Source organism: Macaca mulatta, chromosome 19 (assembly GCF_049350105.2).
Source record: "Macaca mulatta isolate MMU2019108-1 chromosome 19, T2T-MMU8v2.0, whole genome shotgun sequence".
Classification (NCBI taxonomy): domain Eukaryota; kingdom Metazoa; phylum Chordata; class Mammalia; order Primates; family Cercopithecidae; genus Macaca; species Macaca mulatta.
Window position 1 is genome coordinate 64375157 of NC_133424.1, and position 20536 is coordinate 64395692.

The window sequence follows — 20536 nt, forward strand, 5'->3', positions numbered from 1 at the left end:
CAGCTAATTTTTGATTTTTTTAGAGACGGGGTCTTACTATGTTTCCCAGGCTGGCTTCAAACTCCAGGGCTCAAGCTATCTACCCACCACAGCCTCCCAAAGTGCTGGGATTTATAGGTGTGAACCACCATGCCCAGCCCACTGTTCTTTTTTTTAACTCTAAAAAATATTATATATTTTAGTTTTTTCTCTTTTCTTTTTTTTTTTAGACAGGGTCTTGCTCTGTCACCTAGGCTGGAGTGCAGTGGTATGATCACCACAGCATTGACATCCTGGGCTCAGGCGATGCTCCGACTTCAGCCTCCCAGTGGTTGGGACTACAGGCATGCACCACCACACCTGTTGGGAGCCGAAAAGGCCAAAGGGATCCTGACCAACTCAGTATTCTGCTGGAGGCTATATGATCAAACAGCAAACTGCTTATCATGAATGCAGGATGCGGGCAAACTCACACTTCCCTGCCACCAAAAGGTTTGCTGAGGGCCTTACTCCCTGGCACTGGGCTCCTTGAAGTTATCTATTGTGAAATCTAGCGCCTATTGTTCAAAGAATGCAGTCTCGCAAGCCTGCTGAGAATCAAACTGCAATCCCCCATTGCTCTTGCTATCTCTTTTTTTTTTTTTTTTTTTTGAGTTGGAGTCTCACTCTGTTGGCAGGCTGGAGTGCAGTGGTGCAATCTCGGCTCACTGCAAGCTCTGCCTCCCGGGTTCAAGCAATTCTCCTGCCTCAGCCTCCCTAGTAGCTGGGACTACAGGTGCACACCACCATGCCTGGCTAATTTTTGTACTTTTATTAGAGATGGGGTTTCACCATGTTGGCCAGGATGGTCTCGATCTCTTGACCTTGTGATCCACCCGCCTCGGCCTCCCAAAGTGCTGGGATTACAGGGGTGAGCCACCGTGCCCAGCCTCTCGCTATCTCTTTTGCCTAATAAATACGGAGGGCTATGTAGGAGGGCTGTGTAAAGCTCAGAGCCCTTGTCCACTACAGGCAAAAGACCCCTTCTTCCAAATATACTCTCTTGTCTTTGTTTTTTATTGCTGCGTTCACCCTCCTTTGTTCAGTCCCCCTAGGTCCATGCCAGCTACACACACCCGATTACTTTTTTGTTGTTTTGTACAGATGGGGTTCCACTATGTTGCCTAGGCTGGTCTCACACACCTGGGTTCAAGGGATCCTTCTGCCTCTGTCTCCTAAAGTGCTGGGATTATAGGCGTGAGCCGCTTGCATGTGGTCCCTTCACTGTTGTCTAAGCCTCTATCTATTCCACTTCCATCCCCTCATCATATCAAACATACTCTTTGGGCCTGGCATGGTGGCTCACACCTGTAATCGCAGCACTTTGGGAGGACGAAGGTGGGCAGATCACTTGAGGTCAGGAGTTCGAGACCATCCTGGGCAACATGGTGAAACCCTATCTCTACTAGAAATACAAAAATTAGCTGGGTGTGGTGGTGCCCACCTGTACTCCTAGCTACTCAGGAGGCTGAGGCAGAAGACTCGCTTGAACCTGGGAGACAGAGGTTGTAGTGAGCTGAGATTGTTCCACTGCACTCCAGCCTGGGCGACAGAGTGAGACCCTGTCTTAAATAAATAAATAAATAAAACATATCCCTTGGTACAACTTTATTTATTCAACACGTAACTCAGATCTCATATGGGTCTAGCATCACTCTTAGAGAGCTAGACTTTAACCTCATTGATCTATCGTCCTGAAAGTCCAGCGTTTTCCCACAAATGTTTGCTAATTCCCGGGGATTTATATTCTCAGGATCTACTATGTCCTCTATTCAAGCTTTCTTGTAAAACATGTCTTTGCCTTAAATTAACACAGCCTTTCTTTCTAGTAGCCCTCAAAAAAACCACATTCACAGAAAAGCCTCACTTAGCCATTTGGCCTTTATTTATTTTTATTTTGAGACAGGGTCTCACTGTCACCCAGGCTGTGGTGCAGGGGTAGATCCTAGCTCACTACAGCTTCAAACTCCTGGGTTCAAGGGATCCTCCTACCTCAGCCTTCTGAGTAGGTGGGATCACAGATGTATGCCACCAGGCACAGTATCAGGCCTCTGAGCCCAAGCCTGCACGTATACATCCAGATGGTCTGAAGCAACTGAAGAATCACAAAAGAAGTGAAAATGGCCGGGCACGGTGGCTCAAGCCTGTAATCCCAGCACTTTGGGAGGCCGAGGCGGGTGGATCACGAGGTCAGGAGATCGAGACCATCCTGGCTAACACGGTGAAACCCCGTCTCTACTAAAAATACAAAAAACTAGCTGGGCGTGGTGGCGGGCGCCTGTAGTCCCAGCTACTCGGAGGCTGAGGCAGGAGAATGGCGTGAACCCGGGAGGCAGAGCTTGCAGTGAGCCGAGATCGCACCACTGCACTCCAGCCTGGGCGACACAGCGAGACTCCGTCTCAAAAAAAAAAAAAAAAAAAAAAAAAGAAGTGAAAATGGCCGGTTCCTGCCTTAACTGATGACATTACCTTGTGTGATTCCTTCTCATGGCTCAGAAGCTCCCCCACTGAGCACCTTGTGACCCCTGCCCCTGCCTGCAAGAGAACAACCCCCTTTGACTATAATTTTCCACTACCTACACAAATCCTATAAAACGGCCCCAACCCATCTCCCTTCACTGACTCTTTTTTTTTTTTTTTTTTTTTGAGACGGAGTCTCACTCTGTCACCCAGGCTGGAGTGCAGTGGCCAGATCTCAGCTCACTGCAAGCTCCGCCTCCCGGGTTCACGCCATTCTCCGGCCTCAGCCTCCCGAGTAGCTGGGACTACAGGCGCCCGCCACCTCGCCCGGCTAGTTTTTTGTATTTCTTAATAGAGACGGGGTTTCACCGTGTTAGCCAGGATGGTCTTGATCTCCTGACCTCGTGATCCGCCCGTCTCGGCCTCCCAAAGTGCTGGGATTACAGGCTTGAGCCACCGCGCCCGGCCTTCTTCACTGACTCTTTTTGGACTCAGCCCGCCTGTACCGGGGTGATTAAAAAGCTTTGTCGCTCACACAAAGCCTGTTGGTAGTCTCTTCACACGGACGCACGTAACACCCAGCTATTTTTTGTTTTGTTTTGTTTTTTGTTTTTGGAGACAGGGTCTTGCTCTGTCACCCAGGCTGGATTACAATGCTATGATCATAGCTTACTGCAGCCTCAACCTCCTGGGCTCAAGTGATACTCTTGTCTCAGCCTCCTGAGTAGCTGGGAACACAGGCACACGCCACCATGCCTGGCTAATTTTTGGACTTTTTGTGGAGACGAGGTCTCACCATGTTTCCCAGGCTGTTCTGAAACCCCTGGGTCAAGTGATAACTCCTGCCCTGGCCTCTCAAAGTGCTGGGATTACAGGCATGAGCCACCACATTGGGCTTTTTTTTTTTAGATATGGGGTCTCGCTATGTTGTCCAGGCTGGCCTCAAACTTCTGGCCACAGTGATCCTCCTGCCTTGGACACCCAAACAGTTGGGATTGCAGGTGTGAGCCACCATGCCCAACCCCGGTCTTTATTAAAGATACTGTATGACTGACACACAAGGAAAGAGATGCCATCCAGCTCCATGGGATACAGTTTCATAATCTTATTGTAATTATTTTTCTTCCAGTCCCTTCTGGGCTGCTCTGCCATTGGGGGCTTGAAGCTCTTCCCTTTTACCTATGCAGCCCCTTACCCTGCTGTCCTGCTCTTCTCTCTCGTGGTTCCTCTCTCCCTCAACATTTTATATTCTCCATCTATATAGGTCAATTTTCTCCCAAATCTATTCTCCAATTTGTACAGTTCGACTCATTTTGATTTGGAGAATGTATGAGTCTTCCCTTCAACATAATTGTGTCCCTTATGAGAGCAGTTAGTTTTATATGGTAATACTATTTTGTTGCGTTTTTCTTTTTGTTGTTTTTTTTTTTTCCCTAGGAGTCTTGGCTCTGCAGGGTTCTTTGAGCTTTTAAAAACTACCTTATTAGGCTGGGTGTGGTGGCTCATGCCTGTAATCCCAGCACTTTGGGAGGCTGAGGTGGGTGGATAACCTGAGGTTGGGAGTTTGAGACCAGCCTGACCAACATGGTGAAACCCCATCTCTACTAAAAATACAAAATCAGCCAGACGTGGTCGCACATGCCTGTAATCCCAGCTACTTGGGAGGCTGAGGCAGGAGAATCATCGCTTGAACCAGGAGGCAGAGGTTGCAGTGAGCTGAGATCATGCTATTGCACTCCAGCCTGGGCAACAAGAGCAAAACTCCACCTCAAGAAAGAAAGAGAGAGAGAGAGAGAGAGAGAGAGAGAGAGAGAGAGACTACTTTATTGAGGTATGACTGACATATCAAAAACTGTAGATATTTAACATATACAACTTCATGTGTTTGGAAATAAGTATACATCCTTGAAACTATTATCACAACTAATGCCATAAACTTATCAATTACCTCCAAAAATTCCCTTCCAGTTCATTTCTTTACTCTGCTTTGGTTGTGTTTTTCTTTTTGTGATAACATAAGATCTTATATAAGATCCACTATTTCAGCAAAGTTTTAAATGTACAACACAAGTATTTGTTAATCACGCGCCCTATGTTGTACAGCAGATCTCCAGAACTTGTTTATCTTGCAGGACGGAAACTTTGTACACTTTCCTTTTTGTTTTTTTTGTTTGTTTGTTTGTTTTTGCATTTTGCTTTTTTAATTTCCCCAGCTTCATCAGAAATTTTGCACACTTTACCAACACCTTTTCCTTTCCTCCCACCTCTCAGCCTCTTGCAACCACTATTCTACTTTCTGCTTCTATGTGTTTGACTATTTCGGATTCCACATATAAACGAGGTCATATGGCTAGGCACGGTGGCTCATGCCCGTAATCCAAGCACTTTGGGAGGCCGAGGCAGGCAGATCACAACGTCAGGGGTTCAAGACCAGCTTGGTCAACATAGTAAAACCCCATCTCTACTAAAAATACAAAAACAAAATTAGCTGGGCATGGGGGCGGGCGCCTGTAGTCGCTGCTACTCAGGAGGCAGAGGTGGGAGAATGGTGTGAACCCAGGAGGCGGAGCTTGTGGTGAGATGAGATTGCGCCACTGCATTCCAGCCTGGGTAACAGAGCAAGACTCCGTCTCAGAAAAAAACAAACAAAAAAAAGATGAGATCATACATTATTTGTCTTTCTGTGTCTGCCTTATTTTACTATGCATAATGTCCTTTAGTTTCGTCCAACTCTTCACAAATGACAAGATTTCCATTTTTTTCCTTTTTATTTGAGACGCAGTCTTACTCTGTCACCCAGGCTGGAGTGCAGTAATGTGAACTTGGCCCACTGCAACCTCCACCTCCCAGGTTCAAGTAATTCTCCTGCAGCAGCCTCCAGAGTAGCTCAGATTACAGGTGCGTACCACCATGCCCAGCTAATTTTTTGTATTTTTTTAGTAGAGACAAGGTTTCACCATGCTGGCCAGGCTGATCTCGAACTCCTGACCTCATGATCTGCCCACCTCGGCCTCCCAATGTGCTGGGATTACAGACGTGAGCCACCACACCCGGCCTGTTTGTGTGTGTGGTTTTTTTTTTTTTTTTTTTTTTTTTTTGCAGAGTTTTGCTCTTGTTGCCCAGACTGGAATGCAATGTCTCCATCTCCCCTCACTGCAACCTCCATCTCCTGGGTTCAAGCGATTCTCCTGCCTCAGCCTCCCAAGCAGCTAGGACTATAGGCACCCGCCACCATGCCCCGCTAATTTTTGTATTTTTAGTAGAGACAGGGGTTTTACCATGTTGGTCAGGCTGGTTTCGAACTCCTGATCTCAGGTGATCCACCAGCCTCGGCCTCCCGAAGTGCTGGGATTACAGGCATGAGCCACAGCGCCCAGCCAAGAATGTTTGTGTAGCAAACAGTTTAGGAAGATAGCAATAGCGAGTCCCCATGGCCAAAGGCAAAATTGTTGCCTAACCACTGTAAAATATGTATATAATGATGCCTATGTGTGAAGCAAAGGTTGGGGAGGTTTTCCTATAGCCCTCTTAAAAGACTGCTTTATAAACTCAGGATTCCTCATTGTGACACACACTCACTGCATCACACACTCACTATATGCAAAGCATCTGTCCAGACCCTTTCTCATCAGTCCTGTTGGACTTGAAGTGCAAGAGGATTGACGTGAGTATCAAGTTTCTGCTTCTTTCTTGTGTTGTCAGTAATAAAGTCTGTTGGACCTGACACCAGAGTCTCATGTCTTCTTCAAGCAAACTTGAATTTTTTTTTTTTTTTAGACATAGTGTCTTTGTTGCCCAGGCTGGAGTGTGTGGCGCAATCTCGACTCACTGCAACCTCCATCTCCTGGGTTCAAGGGATTCTTGTGCCTCTGCCTCCTAAGTAGCTGGGATTACAGGCGTGTGCCACCACGCCCAGCTCATTTTTGTATTTTTAGTAGAGACGAGGTTTCACCATGTTGTGGTCTCAAACTTCTGGCCTCAAGTGATCCACCCGACTCAGCTACCCATATAGTATTGGGATTACAGGCATGAGCCACTGCGCTTGGCCTTATCCTTGAAATTTTAACCAAGTAAATTGTTAGCTTACAAACAGCTAAAATCTTGAAACTTTCATAATTTTTTTTTTTTTGAGACTGAGTCTTGCTTCATTGCCCAGGCTGGAGTGCAGTGGCGAGATCTCGGCCCACTGCAACATCCGCCTCCAGGGTTCAAGCAATTCTCCTGCCTCAGCCTCCCGAGTAGCTGGGATAACAGGTGTGCACCACCACACCTGGCTAATTTTTGTATTTGTTAGTAGAGACAGGGTTTCACCATGTTGGTCGGGCTGGTCTCAAACTCCTGACCTCAAGTGATCCGCTGGCCTCAGCCTCCCAAAGTGCTGGGATTACAGGCGTGAGCCACCGCCCCTGGCCTCTGAAACTTTCCTATTTCTTTCTTTTTTTTTTTTTTTTTTTGAGACGGAGTCTCGCTCTGTCGCCCAGGCTGGGGTGCAGTGGCCGGATCTCAGCTCACTGCAAGCTCCACCTCCTGGGTTTACGCCATTCTCCTGCCTCAGCCTCCCGAGTAGCTGGGACTACAGGTGCCTGCCACCTTGCTCAGCTAGTTTTTTGTATTTTTTAGTAGAGATGGGGTTTCACTGTGTTAGCCAGGATGGTCTCGATTTCCTGACCTCGTGATCCACCCATCTTGGCCTCCCAAAGTGCTGGGATTACAGGCTTCAGCCACCGCGCACGGCAACTTTCCTAATTCTTGACAGTAACATGGTGCTATTGAAAACCACAAAAATAGGCCTGGGCAACATAGGGAGAACTTGTCTCTACAAAAATAAAAAACAGGACGGGTGCAGTGGCTCACGCGTGTAATCCTAGCACTTTGGGAGGCCGAGGTACGTGGATCCCTTGAGGTAAGGAGTTCAAGATTAGCCTGGCCAACTTGGTGAAACCCCGTCTCTACTGATAATACAAAAATTAGCCGGGCGTGGTTACGCATGCCTGTAATCGCACCTACTCGGGAAGTTGAGGCACGAGAATCGTTTGAACCCGGGAGGCGGAGGCTGAGGTGAGCCGAGATTGCGTCATTGCACTCTAGCCGGGGCAACAAGAGCAAAGCTCCGTCTCAAACAAAAAAGGAAACTGAGGATTAGGAAAGCCCAAGACCCAACATCAGGCATGTCTCCTAGTCCCAGAATCTCTTGCTTTTGTACACCCCTCCCCCCTATGAACTCAGGTATAGTAAAATAATCTGAAATGCCGCATTAAATATTATATGTGTATATATATATTTTTTTATTTTAATTTTTTTTGAGACAGGGTCTTGGTTGTTGCCCAGGCTACAGTGCAGTGGCGTGATCATGGCTCACTGCAGCCTCGATCTCCTGGGCTCAAGTGATCCTCTTGCCTCTGCCTCCTGAGTACTACAGGGATGTACCTGATGTACTACAGGCATGTGCCAACACACCCGGTTAACTTTAATTTTCTTTTTTGCAGTGACAGGGGTCTTGCTATGTTATCCAGGCTGGTCTTGACCTCCTGGCTTCAAGCAATTCTTCCCAAAGGATTGGACTCCCAAAGTGTTGAGATTACAAGCATAAGCCACCACCACACCTGGCCTGTATCATTATATTAAAGCTGAGTTTTAGTCAAGCAAGCCTTTGGAGTCAGACTGCCCTGGTTCAAATTCCAGCACCAGAGGAGTGGGGTGGCTCATGTTTGTAATCCCAGCACTTTGGGAGCCAAGGCAGGTGGATCATTTGAACCCAGGAGTTTGAGACCAGCCTGGGCAATATAGTGAGACCCCAGGGATCTCCACAAAAATTAAAAAATTACCCGGGCACGGTCACACATACCTGTAGTCCTAGCTACTGGGGGTTGGGAGGGAGGCGCTGAGGTGAGAGGACCACTTGAGCCTGGGAGATCAAGACTGCACTGAGCACGGATTGCGTCCCTGCACTCCCAGCCTAGCAACAAGGCAAGCCCCTGTCTCAAACAAACAAATCCCAGCACCACTATTACCATCTATGAGACATTGGACAAATTCCTAAAGTTCTCTATGCCTCAGTTTCCTCATCCATAAAATTAGGATGATGCTGGTACTTTATATATCTCATAGAGTTGTTGTCAGGGTTAAATGAATGAATTTATTGAATACACTTTACTGTAGCTATTATCATTGGCATTGATCTGTATAGGTATTGATTTGTATAGGTATTTGCTGAATACTTATTAGTTTGCAGTCTTGTTTTGGCATTTTGGAATCCATAATTTGTTTCTATTTTATTTCTGAGATTTATAATGGCTCATAAGCCTTTGAAAATTCCTAGGCCCTAGGCACTTCAAAGGCCCCCAGCCCAACATCCCAAGCAGCCTGACACCAAGACAGGCACGCGTAGCTAAAAAGATCCCTAGCCTCAGAGGCCTTGGGGCTGAGGGGAATCCTGGGAATGTGGAGGGCTGGGACTGAAATATTCAACCCCCATCCCCACTTTTATGAGCAGTAGTTTCCTAACTGGAGTGGGTAAGGGTATCTGAAATAGATGCTGGGCCAGGCACGGTTGCTCACACCTGTAATCCCAGCACTTTGGGAAGCCAAGGCAGGCAGATCACCCTGAGGTCCAGAGTTTGAGACCAGCCTGGCCCAAAGTAGTGAAATCCCGTCTCTACTAAAAATACCAAAATTAGCCGGGCGTTGTGGTGGGCGCCTGTAATCCCAGGTACTCGGGAGTTTGTGGCAGGAGAATTGCTTGAACACGGGAGGCAGAGGCAGCAGTGTGCCAAGATCCGGCCACTGCATTCTAGCCTGGGCGACAGAGCGAGCCTCCGTCTCAAAAAAAAAAAAAAAAAAAAAAAAGAAGAAGAAGAAGGAGAAAAGAAAGAAAGAAAAAGAAAGAAGGAAAGAAAAAATAGATGCTGTGGGTATTCAGAGCTGCCAGAGTGCTAGCTCAGCCCAGCACTTCAAGTAGTAGAATAAAGGAAGAGAGAGCATCCCAGGCCTTACCATCCCCATCCAACTCCCTCAGAGTGGTCCTAAGATTGCGGTGGGGGTGGGGCTTTGTTGAAGAGGTTAAAAACAGAGATTAGTCAGATCCAATCCTGCTCCCACTCTATGGAGGAAACAGATTCGAATGCATAGTCACAGCCCAGGCTCTGGGATTGAGACACATAGATGGGATTGGAGAGACAGAGAGAGAGGTTCTGGTGGCTCTGGAAGCCTAGAGAACAAGAGCATTTACGCAGAGATCTGAGAAGTGAATAAGAAAGGCAGAACGTACAGCTTGGGCAAGGAGGCTTGCTGGCACGAAAACGCAAGATGTGCTCAGGCAGCTCTGATTTTCCAGGACATCAGACAAAAGGTAAAAAACGGAGGCGGGAGACGCGCCTAGACAAGGTATTGAATACCGGCCCGAGGAACTTGGGTTTCATCCAAAGAGCAAGGCAACTGAGCTCAACACAGTGACTCCGTCTCCACAAAAATTCTTTAAAAAACTGGCCGGGCCTAGCGGCGCGAGCCTATAATCCCAGCTATTTCTGCAGACTGAGGCCTGAGGATCGTTTGAGCCCGGGGAGGTCCAGGCGGCAGTGAGCCAAGATCGCGCCACTGCACTCCAGCATGGGGAACAGAGCGAGACCCTGTCTTTAAAAAGGCAAAAAAAAAAAGAAAGAAAAAGAAAAAGAGAGACAGCAGGGCAAGCCGCTCCCTTCTCTGGGCCTTGGCATAAATCAAACACAAATAAAAGTCTCACTCCCTCCTCCGGCCGCGCAAAGGCGCGGGGAGCCAGCCTGCCAGCCAGCGGAACCATGGCCTGGTAACCCAAAACCTGCACACCCTCCCGCTCCCCACATGACGTCACGTATTACCACTTACGCACGCGCAGAAACCATCCCCGGGACCCACCAAAGGTCAGGCTTAGCGTCCTCCCCATATCGCCCCTCATTGGCTAGAAACAACTGCTCGTCCCGGTCGTTGTTAGCAGCGACGAAGGCGGGTTCAATCTTGGTCGCTAGGACACGGCTGACTTCCGCTTTTCTTCCCCCTCCCCTAGGCTCAAACTAGTCAAATCTCGTTCACTCGACCAATGGCAAATGGGAAGTGGGCGGGACTTCACTAGTCCGGACCAAAGAAACGCGGGTTTAGGCCGGCGTAGCGCGGCCAATGGCCGTGGAGCAGCCCCTGTAAACTGGTTCGGGCGCCCCCACGCGTGCTTTTCCTCCTCCTCCCAGCTCTGCCCCCCCGTTTCAGCAGAGCGCTGGCCGCAGTCTGACAGGAACGGGACAGAGCCAAGATGGCGGCGGCCGACGGCGACGACTCGCTGTACCCCATCGCTGTGCTCATAGACGAACTCCGCAACGAGGACGTTCAGGTACGGAGGCTACGGGGGACTTGGGGAAGACGGGGAGGGGTACCTGGGGGCATGGGCAGCCCTCGCGGAGAAGACTCAGCGTTCGCTGGGAGTGGCGGAAGGGGCGGCGGCCAATCAACGTGCGTCTCTTATCTCCCCGGGTGCCCGGACTCATTGAGACGGCGCCCTCGATTGGGTGTTGGCCCAGTGAAGGGCGGGGGCCTGCGCTAGCCTCGAGGGTCCCGGGCCTGCTCAGTGCGCGCGGCGGTCCGCGGTCCGCGATCCGCGGTCCTGGGAGGTTGCGGCCAGGGCTGGGGTCGGCGGACTGGGTCCGGGAGAGAGGAGGGCTCCGTGATTGGCGGCGGCCTCTGAATGGCCCCTTGGAGATGTGGGGCGCTCGTGACTTGCTCCGAGTGGGGGAGAGCCGCCTGATGGGTCAGGACCTGGGAAGGTTTTTTTCTTTTCTGGGTTTCGACTGCTGGCCCAAGTGGGGACCGAGAGGCGAAGGCCTGCCATCCCAATTCCTGCTCTTTCTCCACGTCTCATTTTGGTTTAGGTGTCCTGAGAGGACGGGGACGCAAAAACACCCCCCCCCCCACCAAAGGTGGGGACTAGCCAAATTGAAGAACGAATTACGTTGTAGAAACCCGCTTCCCCATCTCCCCAGATCCTCCCATTGATCAGGATAGGGGGTGAAGGATTTGCTAAGTGGATGAACATTTCATTCTTTCTTTCTTTGAGACAGCCCCTGTGTCGCCCAGGCTGGGGTGCAGTGGCGCGATCTTGGCTCAGTGCAACCTCTGCGTCCCGGGTTCAAACGATCCTCGCATCTCAGCCCCCTAAGTAGCTCAGATTACCGGCGCGAGCCACCATGCCCATCTAATTTTTGTGTTTTTAGTAGAGACGGGTTTCGCCATGTTGGCCAGGCTTGGTCTGGAACTCCTGACCTCAAGCGATCCACCCGCCTCGGCCTCCCAAAGTGTTGGAATTACAGGCGTGAGCCACGGCGCCCAGCCCGGATGAACATTCCTGGTTATGGGATGCGGTGGCCCAAGGCTCTGAGCAGGGCTGCCACCCGCTGTGTGACCTTGTGCAAATTACTTCACCGCTTTGGGCCTCCGTGTTCCATAAAATATGGGCTAATTGTAGTCCTGGTCTTGCTGGAGGGACTTGTGAGGGACTGAACGAATTATGGCACAAATAAAAAGTCGAATGGTGTCAGACCTGTTGTAAGGGCCTGATACATATTAACTGTGATTATTGGGAGTGGTGATTAAAGAGGTCCTATCCTCCCTTTAGGTCTCAGTTTTCGCATTTATAAAATTGAACAAGGTGCACTGGGTAACCTGCCAAACGTGGGTCCCGCCTCCTAGGTTCCTGGTATATCACTGTTTCTGGGGGCAGACCGGCTGTGGTTGTATTCCTGGCCCTTCCACTTCTCACTGATTGACATGCGCAAGTTAGTTAATCTCTCTAAGCCTATTTCCTCTTCTCTTTTATGGGGATAATTACCTAGTTCGTAGGGCAGTTGTATGAATTCTTTTGTTCAGTAAACACGTGCCATGTATCAGGTATGATGCTGGGGATATAGTGGAGACACCAGTTGCTATACAGGATTCAGGTGTGAAACAGGTCAACAGAGTGTGTGAAAAGTGATGGGAAGGAAACAAACAGGATGTTGTGGCAGTGAATCCATATTGAATTGGCCTTCTATTCTGTGCAGGTCACTGTTATAAGCACTGGCATGCAGTAGGGGAGTTTACTTTGCAGTGAGGAGAGATAATAAACAGAGTATACTGGAGATAAGCAGTAGGGAGATAAATAAAAATAAGAGAGATGGGGGATGCAGGGGTTTTTTTTGTTTGTTTTTGAGACGGAGTTTCACTCTTGTTGCCCAGGCTGGAGTGCAGTGGCGTGATCTTGTCTCACTGCAACCTCTGCCTCCCGGGTTCAAACGATTCTCCTGCCTCGGCCTCCCAAGTAGCTGGGATTACAGGCATGTGCCACCACTCCCAACTAATTTTGTATTTTTAGTAGAGATGGGGTTTCTCCGTGTTGGTCAGGCTGGTCTCAAATTCCCGACCTCAGGTAATCCACCCACCTTGACCTCCCAAAGTGCTGGGATTACAGGCATGTAATCCCACTGTGCCCGGCCTGGGGGATGCAGTTTTAAAGTGTGGTGAGGGGAGGCCTTGTTGAGATCAAGTTTGAGAACACACCTAAAGGCAGAGGGCACAGCAAGTACAAAGTGGGGTGGGGCAGATCCATTTTAAGTAGGCCAATCAGGCAAGGCCCCTCTGAGGATGCAGAATTTAAGAAGAGATGGAAAGAAGGTGGGAAAGAGCTGCCCAGGAAGAGGGAACAGATATGGCCATAGTTTTTTGTTGTTGTTGTTTTGTTTTGTTTTTTGAGATGGAGTCTCACTCTGTTGCCCAGGCTGGAGTGCACTGACGTGATCTCGGCTCACTGCAACCTCTGTCTCCCGGGTTCAAGCAATTCTCCCACCTCAGTCTCCTGAGTAGCTGGGACTACAGGCCCAGGCCACCACCCCTGGCTAATTTTTGGGTGTGTGTTTTTAGAAGAGACTGGGTTTCCCCGTGTTGGCCAGGCTGGTCTCAGACTCCTGATCTCAGGTGATCCTCCTGCCTCAGCCTCCCACAGTGCTGGAATTACAGGTGTGAGCCACTGTGCCCAGCCAGTTTGTTTTTTTTTAACTCCAGGATCACTTCCTTCAGCTGTCTATCATTCCATCCTTCCATCCATCCATCCATCCACTAACCAGCAAACATTTGTAGGGAGTTGTTTTTGTGCCAGGATCAGAGCTAGGCAGCTTACCGGTTTATTCTAAAGGATATTACAAAGGATACAGATGAAGACACACATGGGGTGAGGTTTGGGGGAAGATGTGTGGTGCTTCCATGTCCTCCCTGGGCATTCCACCTTCTAGGAGCCACTAGGTGTTCATCTGTCTGGAAGCTCCTATGGACTACTTTTGTGCTACAGCCCAGAGTTGCGTAGTTGTAACAGAGATGGTCTGGCCCTCAAAGCTTAAAATATTTGCTTTCTAGCCCGTTGCAGGGAAAAAATTGCCAACCTCTGACTTAAACCATCTGAATAACAAATTACTGGGTGCTTGCTCAATGCTAGGTACAGTGCAGAGGAATAACACTGACAATCTTATTGAATTCTCATAATCACTCTTTGAAGTAGGTCCTGTCCTTGTCCACACTTTCCAGATGAGGAAACTGAAGCACCATAAATAACGTGGCCAAAGCTGTGTAGCTGAGAAGTGGAGGAGTCAGGAAAGGAAGTAGGACCTAAGGGTGGAATAGAGTCTGGGGTGGGACACACGGTTGCTGATTATATTCATATGCCAGATATTTTAGTTGTGTCTGAGATAGTTCAGGATACTAGAAGGAACACAGGATATGAAATCCTATAGTCTTGATTTATTTATTCGGCAAATATTTATCAACACCTCCTATGTGCCAGACTCTATTTTAGATACTAGACGTACAGTAGGGAATAAAGCTGCCCTTCCGGGGTTTACATTCTGATATGGAAGACAGTAGATCTGTAATGGGATGTCAGTGGCAGTAATTGCTAAGAAGAAAAATTGCTGGGCATAGTGGCTCAAGCCAAATTCTAACACTTTGGTTATATTATATATATATATTTTTTTGAGACAGAGTCTCACTCTGTTGTCCAGGCCGTCTCTGCTCATTGCAACCTCTGCCTCCCGGGTTCAAGTGATTCTCCTGCCTCAGCCTCCCGAGTGACTAGGATTACAGGTGCCCGCCACCACATCTGGCTAATTTTTGTATTAGTAGAGAGTGGGTTTCACCATGTTGGTCAGGCTGGTCTCAAACTCCCTGCCTGCCTCAGCCTCCCAAAGTGCTGGGATTACAGGCATGAGCCACTGCGCCTGACCAGTTCTAGCACTTTGGAAGGCCAAGGTGAAAGGATCGCTTGAGCCCAGGAGTTTAAGACCAGCCTGGGCAACAAAGTGAGACCCTGTATCTACCAAAAAAAAAAAAAAAATTAGCTGGTGTGATGCCACAGGCCTGTGGTCCCAGCTACTCAGGAGACTGAGGTTGGAGGATCGCTTGAATCAGGGAGGTCAAGGCTGCGGTGAGAGCCTGGGTGACAGTAAGAGAGATCGAGGCTGCGGTGAGAGCCTGGGTGACAGCAAGACCCTGTCTCTAAAAAAAAAAAAAGAACAAAATAAGACAGGTACAGGGAATGGAGCAAGCACCTGGGGCTGCCGTGTTAGATAGGGAGGTTAGAGAAAGCTGCTCTGAGGAAGTGGTGTTGAACAAGGATTTGAATGAAATGAACAGGTCATGGAAGAGCAGTCTGGGCAGAGGGAATGGTTGATACAAAGACCAGGAGTGGGAGGATGCTTGATGCGTTCAAAGCACAGCAAAAAGGCCAACTGAGGCAGAGAGAATGGCAAAGTGGTGGGAGGTGAGGACTAGACCAGGACTAGATCAGGTGAGGCCTGTGGGCCAAGGTGAAGGCCTTGAAGCGGGGGGTGGGCGGGGGAGCGGGGAATTGCAAGGCTTTGAGTAGGAATGATGGGTTCTGATATAATTTTAAAGGATCCTTCCTCTGGCTGTCATAGGGGTTGGGCAGGAACACTGGTCCTGTTGAGGTGCCTTTACAGAGCACCCAGGACCAGTGTTAGCATGTAGTGGGGAAGTGTGGTTACAGTCAGGACATGTTGAGGGGAGCTGATGGGATTTCCTGGTGGGTGATGCAGAGGGAAGAGTTGAAGATGACTGAAGTTTGAACCCTCGCTCTACCAGTTTGCTCCCTGTGTGCCCCTGGAGCAGTACTTTCCCCTCTTTGGGCCTAGATTCCTCGTCTGCAAAATGGGGATAATGATGAAGAATCAGCATGTGCCTGGTTGTGAAGATGCAGTGAAATTGGCTTATGGGGCATGTGAAATTGGCTTGTTCAGTGTGCTGGTTTACCTACGGTAGTCATATGGCTGGGATTGAGTAGACCTGAGGAAATGGGGCATCTGGGGAACCTTGTGGGACCACATCAGCAAGTGCTAAGGCCTGGGTTGGGAATACACTGGGCTGTTTGTTTGTTTTTTTGGTTACTTTCAAGGAAGCCATTGTGACAAGCCAGGCCCAGTGAGAATGGATCAATAGACTAGGGTCAGATCGTGTTGGGCCTTGTAGGCCAGAGTAGGGCCTTAGCTTTTATTCTGATTGTGAAGGGAAGACATACTACATGTGGGATATACCATATAGATTCATATTATGGAAGGCTCCATGGGTTGAATGCAGGATGGGTCTTTAAAAGTGGGTCCCCTTTCCAAAGGCGCATGTAGTGGAAAGGGGGATTTTATTTGTTAAGTCACCACAGAGCAGGCTCTGTGCTGAGGCCTGCTGGGACACAGAGAGTCCCAGTCTCGGGTGGTAAGTGCTGTCGTGGAATCATATATATAGGTGGACTCTTTGGAAAATCCCAATTCCTATTCTCTCAACCCAACAATCAACAACACAGAAGAAGACTTCCGTGACTAAATGTGTGTTGTTGGGGGAGGGATTCTTCTCCATCACCAAGCAAGCAATCAGTTCTGCAGCGCACACCAACTGAGTGTCCTCCAGCTCAGTTCAGACACGACCTGGAGACAGTGTTGGGTCTCACAGGTTAAGGGCTCAGGCCTCACTGCCCCTTGACCTTCGCCTTCAGTTGCCATTCTGGGCCTTCAGAACTTCTGATCCACCTGCTTCAAGTTGGAGTTCCCATGACCACCCTGCCTTTGGGGTTTGATTAATATGCTAGAGCAGCTCTCAGAACTCAGGGAAACACTTAAGTTTATCAGTTTATTATAAAGGATAGTATAAAGAATACAAATGAAGAGAGGCATAGGGTGAGCTATGGTGGAAGGGGTGTGGAGCTTCCATGCCCTTCTTGGGTGCACCACCCTCCAGGAACCTGTGTGTGTTCAGCTGTGTTGACGCTCCCAGGCCCTGTCCTTATGGGTTTTTATAAAGGCATTGTTAGGTAGGCAGGGTTGATTGAACCTGGTGATCACCTTGACCTTCAGCCCCTGTCCGCTCCATGGAGGATGTGGGGTGGGGCTGAAAATCCCAACCCTCTAATCACGACTCTGTGTTTTCCATGACTGTCTTCCCAGTGACCATGGACCCCATCCTGAAGGTATCAGTCAACATTAGCATACAAAACCCACCTTGGAGATTCCAAGGATTTGAAGAGTTGTATGCAAGGAAATGGGGATGGAGCCCAAATCTGTATTTCACAGTATCACAACTGTAGCAAGTGCTTGGTGGGGACACGCTTGGGAGATAGTCAGTACACAGGGCATTCTCCTCAGAATATGACATGATCAACCGCCAGTCAAGATTTCTTAATGATGATATTAATAGCTTTTCTGTCAGGAATGTGACAGGAACCCCAACCAAGAGTTGTTTAAACAAGTGAGAGTTCTTTTTATTTCTCATATAGCAAGTTCAGCAGCTCAAAGCTATCACAGAATTGGGTCAGCTTAAAGATATCACAGAAATGCGGTTTTTTTTGACTGGCCTATTTTGGTTATAAGATTCCAGCAGCATCTGCTGTCCTAGTGGGACTGCACTTTTTCGTGCAGTTTACCAGGGGCCAGCTTAGGACACAGAGGTTCTTCCCCACCTCCCTTTTATGAAGGAGGAACATCTCTCCTGAATCTCCTCAGCAGACTTGCTTGTATATCTCTTTGCCCAGAACTAGGTCATGTGCAGAGTTAGTTGAGGTTAAGTTTGGCTATAAGTAGTAGGAAAACTCTAAATAACAGGGGCTTAAGTGAGCTTGAAGTTTATTTCTGACTGATGACCAAAATGTCTGGTGGCAGTCCAGGCTGCTGTGGCACTTCATGGTGTCAGGGTCCCAGGCTCTTACCATTATATGCTGCTTGTGTCCTCCATTCTACCCTCCCTGTCCCCCAGGTTACCTCAGGTCCCCAAGTTGGCTGCGGAAGCCCCAACCATTATAACTCCATTCCAGACAGGAAGGAGGGAAGATAAGTGTGAACCCCATCCCTATAAGTTGCACAAAACATTTCCACTTGGATTTTATTGGCTAGATGTTAGTCTTATAGTCACATTCAGATGCAAAGGCAATTCAGAAATGTCTTTTCCAAGGGTCATGTGTACAGCTGAAAACCAAGGATGATGAGCAGCAGTGTAGCCCAGTATAGGACCTCTTAACTTGGGGATCATCTGCAATTCCCAGGCGGGTCCATGAGTTTGGACCTTCCTGGGAATTATAACATCTTTATTTTCATTAACCTCTAACTTACATTTAACTTCCCTTCTGTTATGAATTATAATATCCCTATGGTATATCATAGATAGTATTAGCAAAACCCGTGACTGTCGCCAGAATGTGTTCACATGTCATTTCTACTATTATACATACCTTCTAGTGTCGTTTATGTTCACCTCTGTTTCAAAATTGTGTTCATTATTAGACCTACTAAAGGGATTCATGGCACCACCCCACCCCTCTACAAAAAAAACCCCCCAAAAAACAAAGCTGGGCGCAGTGGTTCATGCCTGTAATCCTAGCATTTTGGGAGATCGAGGCGGGAGGATCGCTTGAGCTCAGGAGTTTGAGGGCAGCTTGGGCAACGTAGTGAAGCCTCATCCCTACAAAAAGTTAAAAAACTAGCTGGGCTTGGTGACACCTGCCTGTAGACCCATCTACTTGGGTAACTGAGGTGGGAGAATCACTTGAGCCCGGGAGGTCAAGGCTACAGTGAGCTGCGATCGTGCCACTGCACTCCATCCTGGGTGACAGAGCGAGACCCTGTCTCAAAACAACAGCAAGAACAACAAAAAAGAAAAAAGAGCAAATATGAATCCATAGTACTGGTTAAGAACCTGGTGGCTAGGATTCAAATCCTGGCTTTGCCACCAGTAAGCTGTATGCAGTTTACCTCCCTGTACCTTTGTGTTCTCTGCCTTAAGATGGGGGATTCTGTATTTCCCTCATGGGATTGTGAGGGTTAAATGAGTTAAAACATTAAAGCCTGGGGCGTAGTAGAGATTAAGGAAATATTTGCTGTTATTATTCTGTCATGGTGGAAAAAGGGAAAAGAAACATAAGTGGACCAGCTGCCACAGTGTCCTTCTTAATAATCTGAACAAAATCAGGATGCTGTCAGTGAGGCGTGCTTGCCACGGCTGCCATTATTAATCTTCCCCTAGTGCTAGGGTGTCCCTGTAGAATGTCATTTTGTACTCAGGACAACCCTCTGAGGGTAGGTATTCTCATCATCCCCACTTCACAGATGAGAAAATTGAGGCTCAGAAAGGTACAAGGATTGCCCAAGATTCCACAGCTAATATGTAAGCAGTTTAGCCTTGAACCTGGACTTTGCAGCCCTGTAGTACCACCCTAGGCCACCTTTCTCAAGCGTTGATGATGCTGTCTGCCTGAAGAAACACATTTAATGAAACCAAAAGCAGAATCTGGAAGAACAGCAGTGGGAGGAAGGGGACTCTGTGCCATGGGAGAGCAGCCTGATTGTCATGGGCCCACCTCTCGGGCATCCCCAGCTTCAAGTTGGGGCTCCCACGACCCCCTTGTTGGGTTTGATTAATTTGCTGGAGCAGCTCACAGAACTCAGGAAACACTTAGATTTACCAGTTTATTATAAAGAATATTGCAAAGGATGCAGATGAGGAGATGCATAGGGTAAGCTATGGGGGAAGGGACGGGGAGCTTTCATGCCATCCCTGGGAATGCCACCCTCCAAGAATCTGCGTGTTCCGCTCTTGGGAAGCTCTCTGAATCCTATCCTGAATCCTATCCTTTGGTTTTTGTGGAAGCTTTGTCATACAGACATTTTTGCCTAAATGACAGCATGATGTTGAAATTGAGTCAGGCTGCCCGGCTTCGTTGCTTTCCAGTAAGTGACAGCCTCGCCTCTGCGCATCAGTGTCCTCACCGGTGAAGTGGGTATGCTACTAACAATACATACTTCCGAGCAGTTAGGAGGCTTCAATGTGTTAATCATCCATGTCAATAACTTGGAATGCTGCCAAGCACATAGCAAACAGTAAATGTTTGTTGCTATGGTTCTGACATTTACGATTATGATTATTAATTGTGATTATTCCCTGTACCATCTCATTGTCCTCAGGACTGCTGCTCACCTAGTGTGGCGCTAGCCCATGTGTATATTTCCCCATAGCTCAGCTAAGAGAAGAACACACAGATCACCTTGGAGAAAACAAAGAGGAAAGAAATAGACAACTAGGTCAATACTCCCCACAGTATTTTATTTTGTTTTATTTTAATTAATTAATTAATTTTTTTATGTTTTTGAGACGGAGTCTTGCTCTGTCACCCAGGCTGGATTGCAGTGGCGTGATCTCTGCTCACTGCAAGCTCCGCCTCCCGGGTTCACACCATTCTCTTGCCTCAGCCTCCCAAGTAGCTGGGATTACAGGTGCGTGCCACCACACCTGGCTAATTTCTTTTTGTATTTATGGTAGAGAGAGGGTTTCACCGTGTTAGCCAGGATGGTCTCAATCTCATGACCTCGTGATCCGCCTGCCTCGGCCTCCCAAATTGCTAGGATTACAGGCGTGAGCCACCATGTCCGGCCTCCCCATGGTATTTCATTATGAAAGTTTTCAGACTTGCATAAAGTTGGAAGACTAATACAAGGGTCAGCAGACTACAGTCCATGGGCCAAAT

The 20536-nt window shown here is 48.3% G+C and overlaps 1 protein-coding gene and 1 long non-coding RNA gene across 10 annotated transcripts in view; both read left to right on the forward strand.

Moving 5' to 3' along the window:
* Nucleotides 1-10681: 10681 nt before the first annotated feature.
* The window catches only part of PPP2R1A (protein phosphatase 2 scaffold subunit Aalpha), a 37412-nt gene continuing 27557 nt past the window's right edge, over nt 10682-20536 (forward strand). For 8 of the 9 annotated variants that reach the window (XR_013408798.1, XR_013408796.1, XR_013408797.1 and 5 more), the window contains exon 1: nt 10707-10834. Coding sequence is in view for 3 of the 9 variants with exons in the window: in XM_077976932.1 (XP_077833058.1) it covers nt 10757-10834 (78 nt within the window). In the remaining 6 variants the exon portion in view is untranslated. 9 annotated transcript variants of the gene reach the window in all.
* LOC144337302 (uncharacterized) lies at nt 10847-20105 on the forward strand. The gene is made up of 2 exons (XR_013410275.1): nt 10847-12947; nt 14723-20105. It is a non-coding gene; the product is annotated as an uncharacterized LOC144337302 (long non-coding RNA).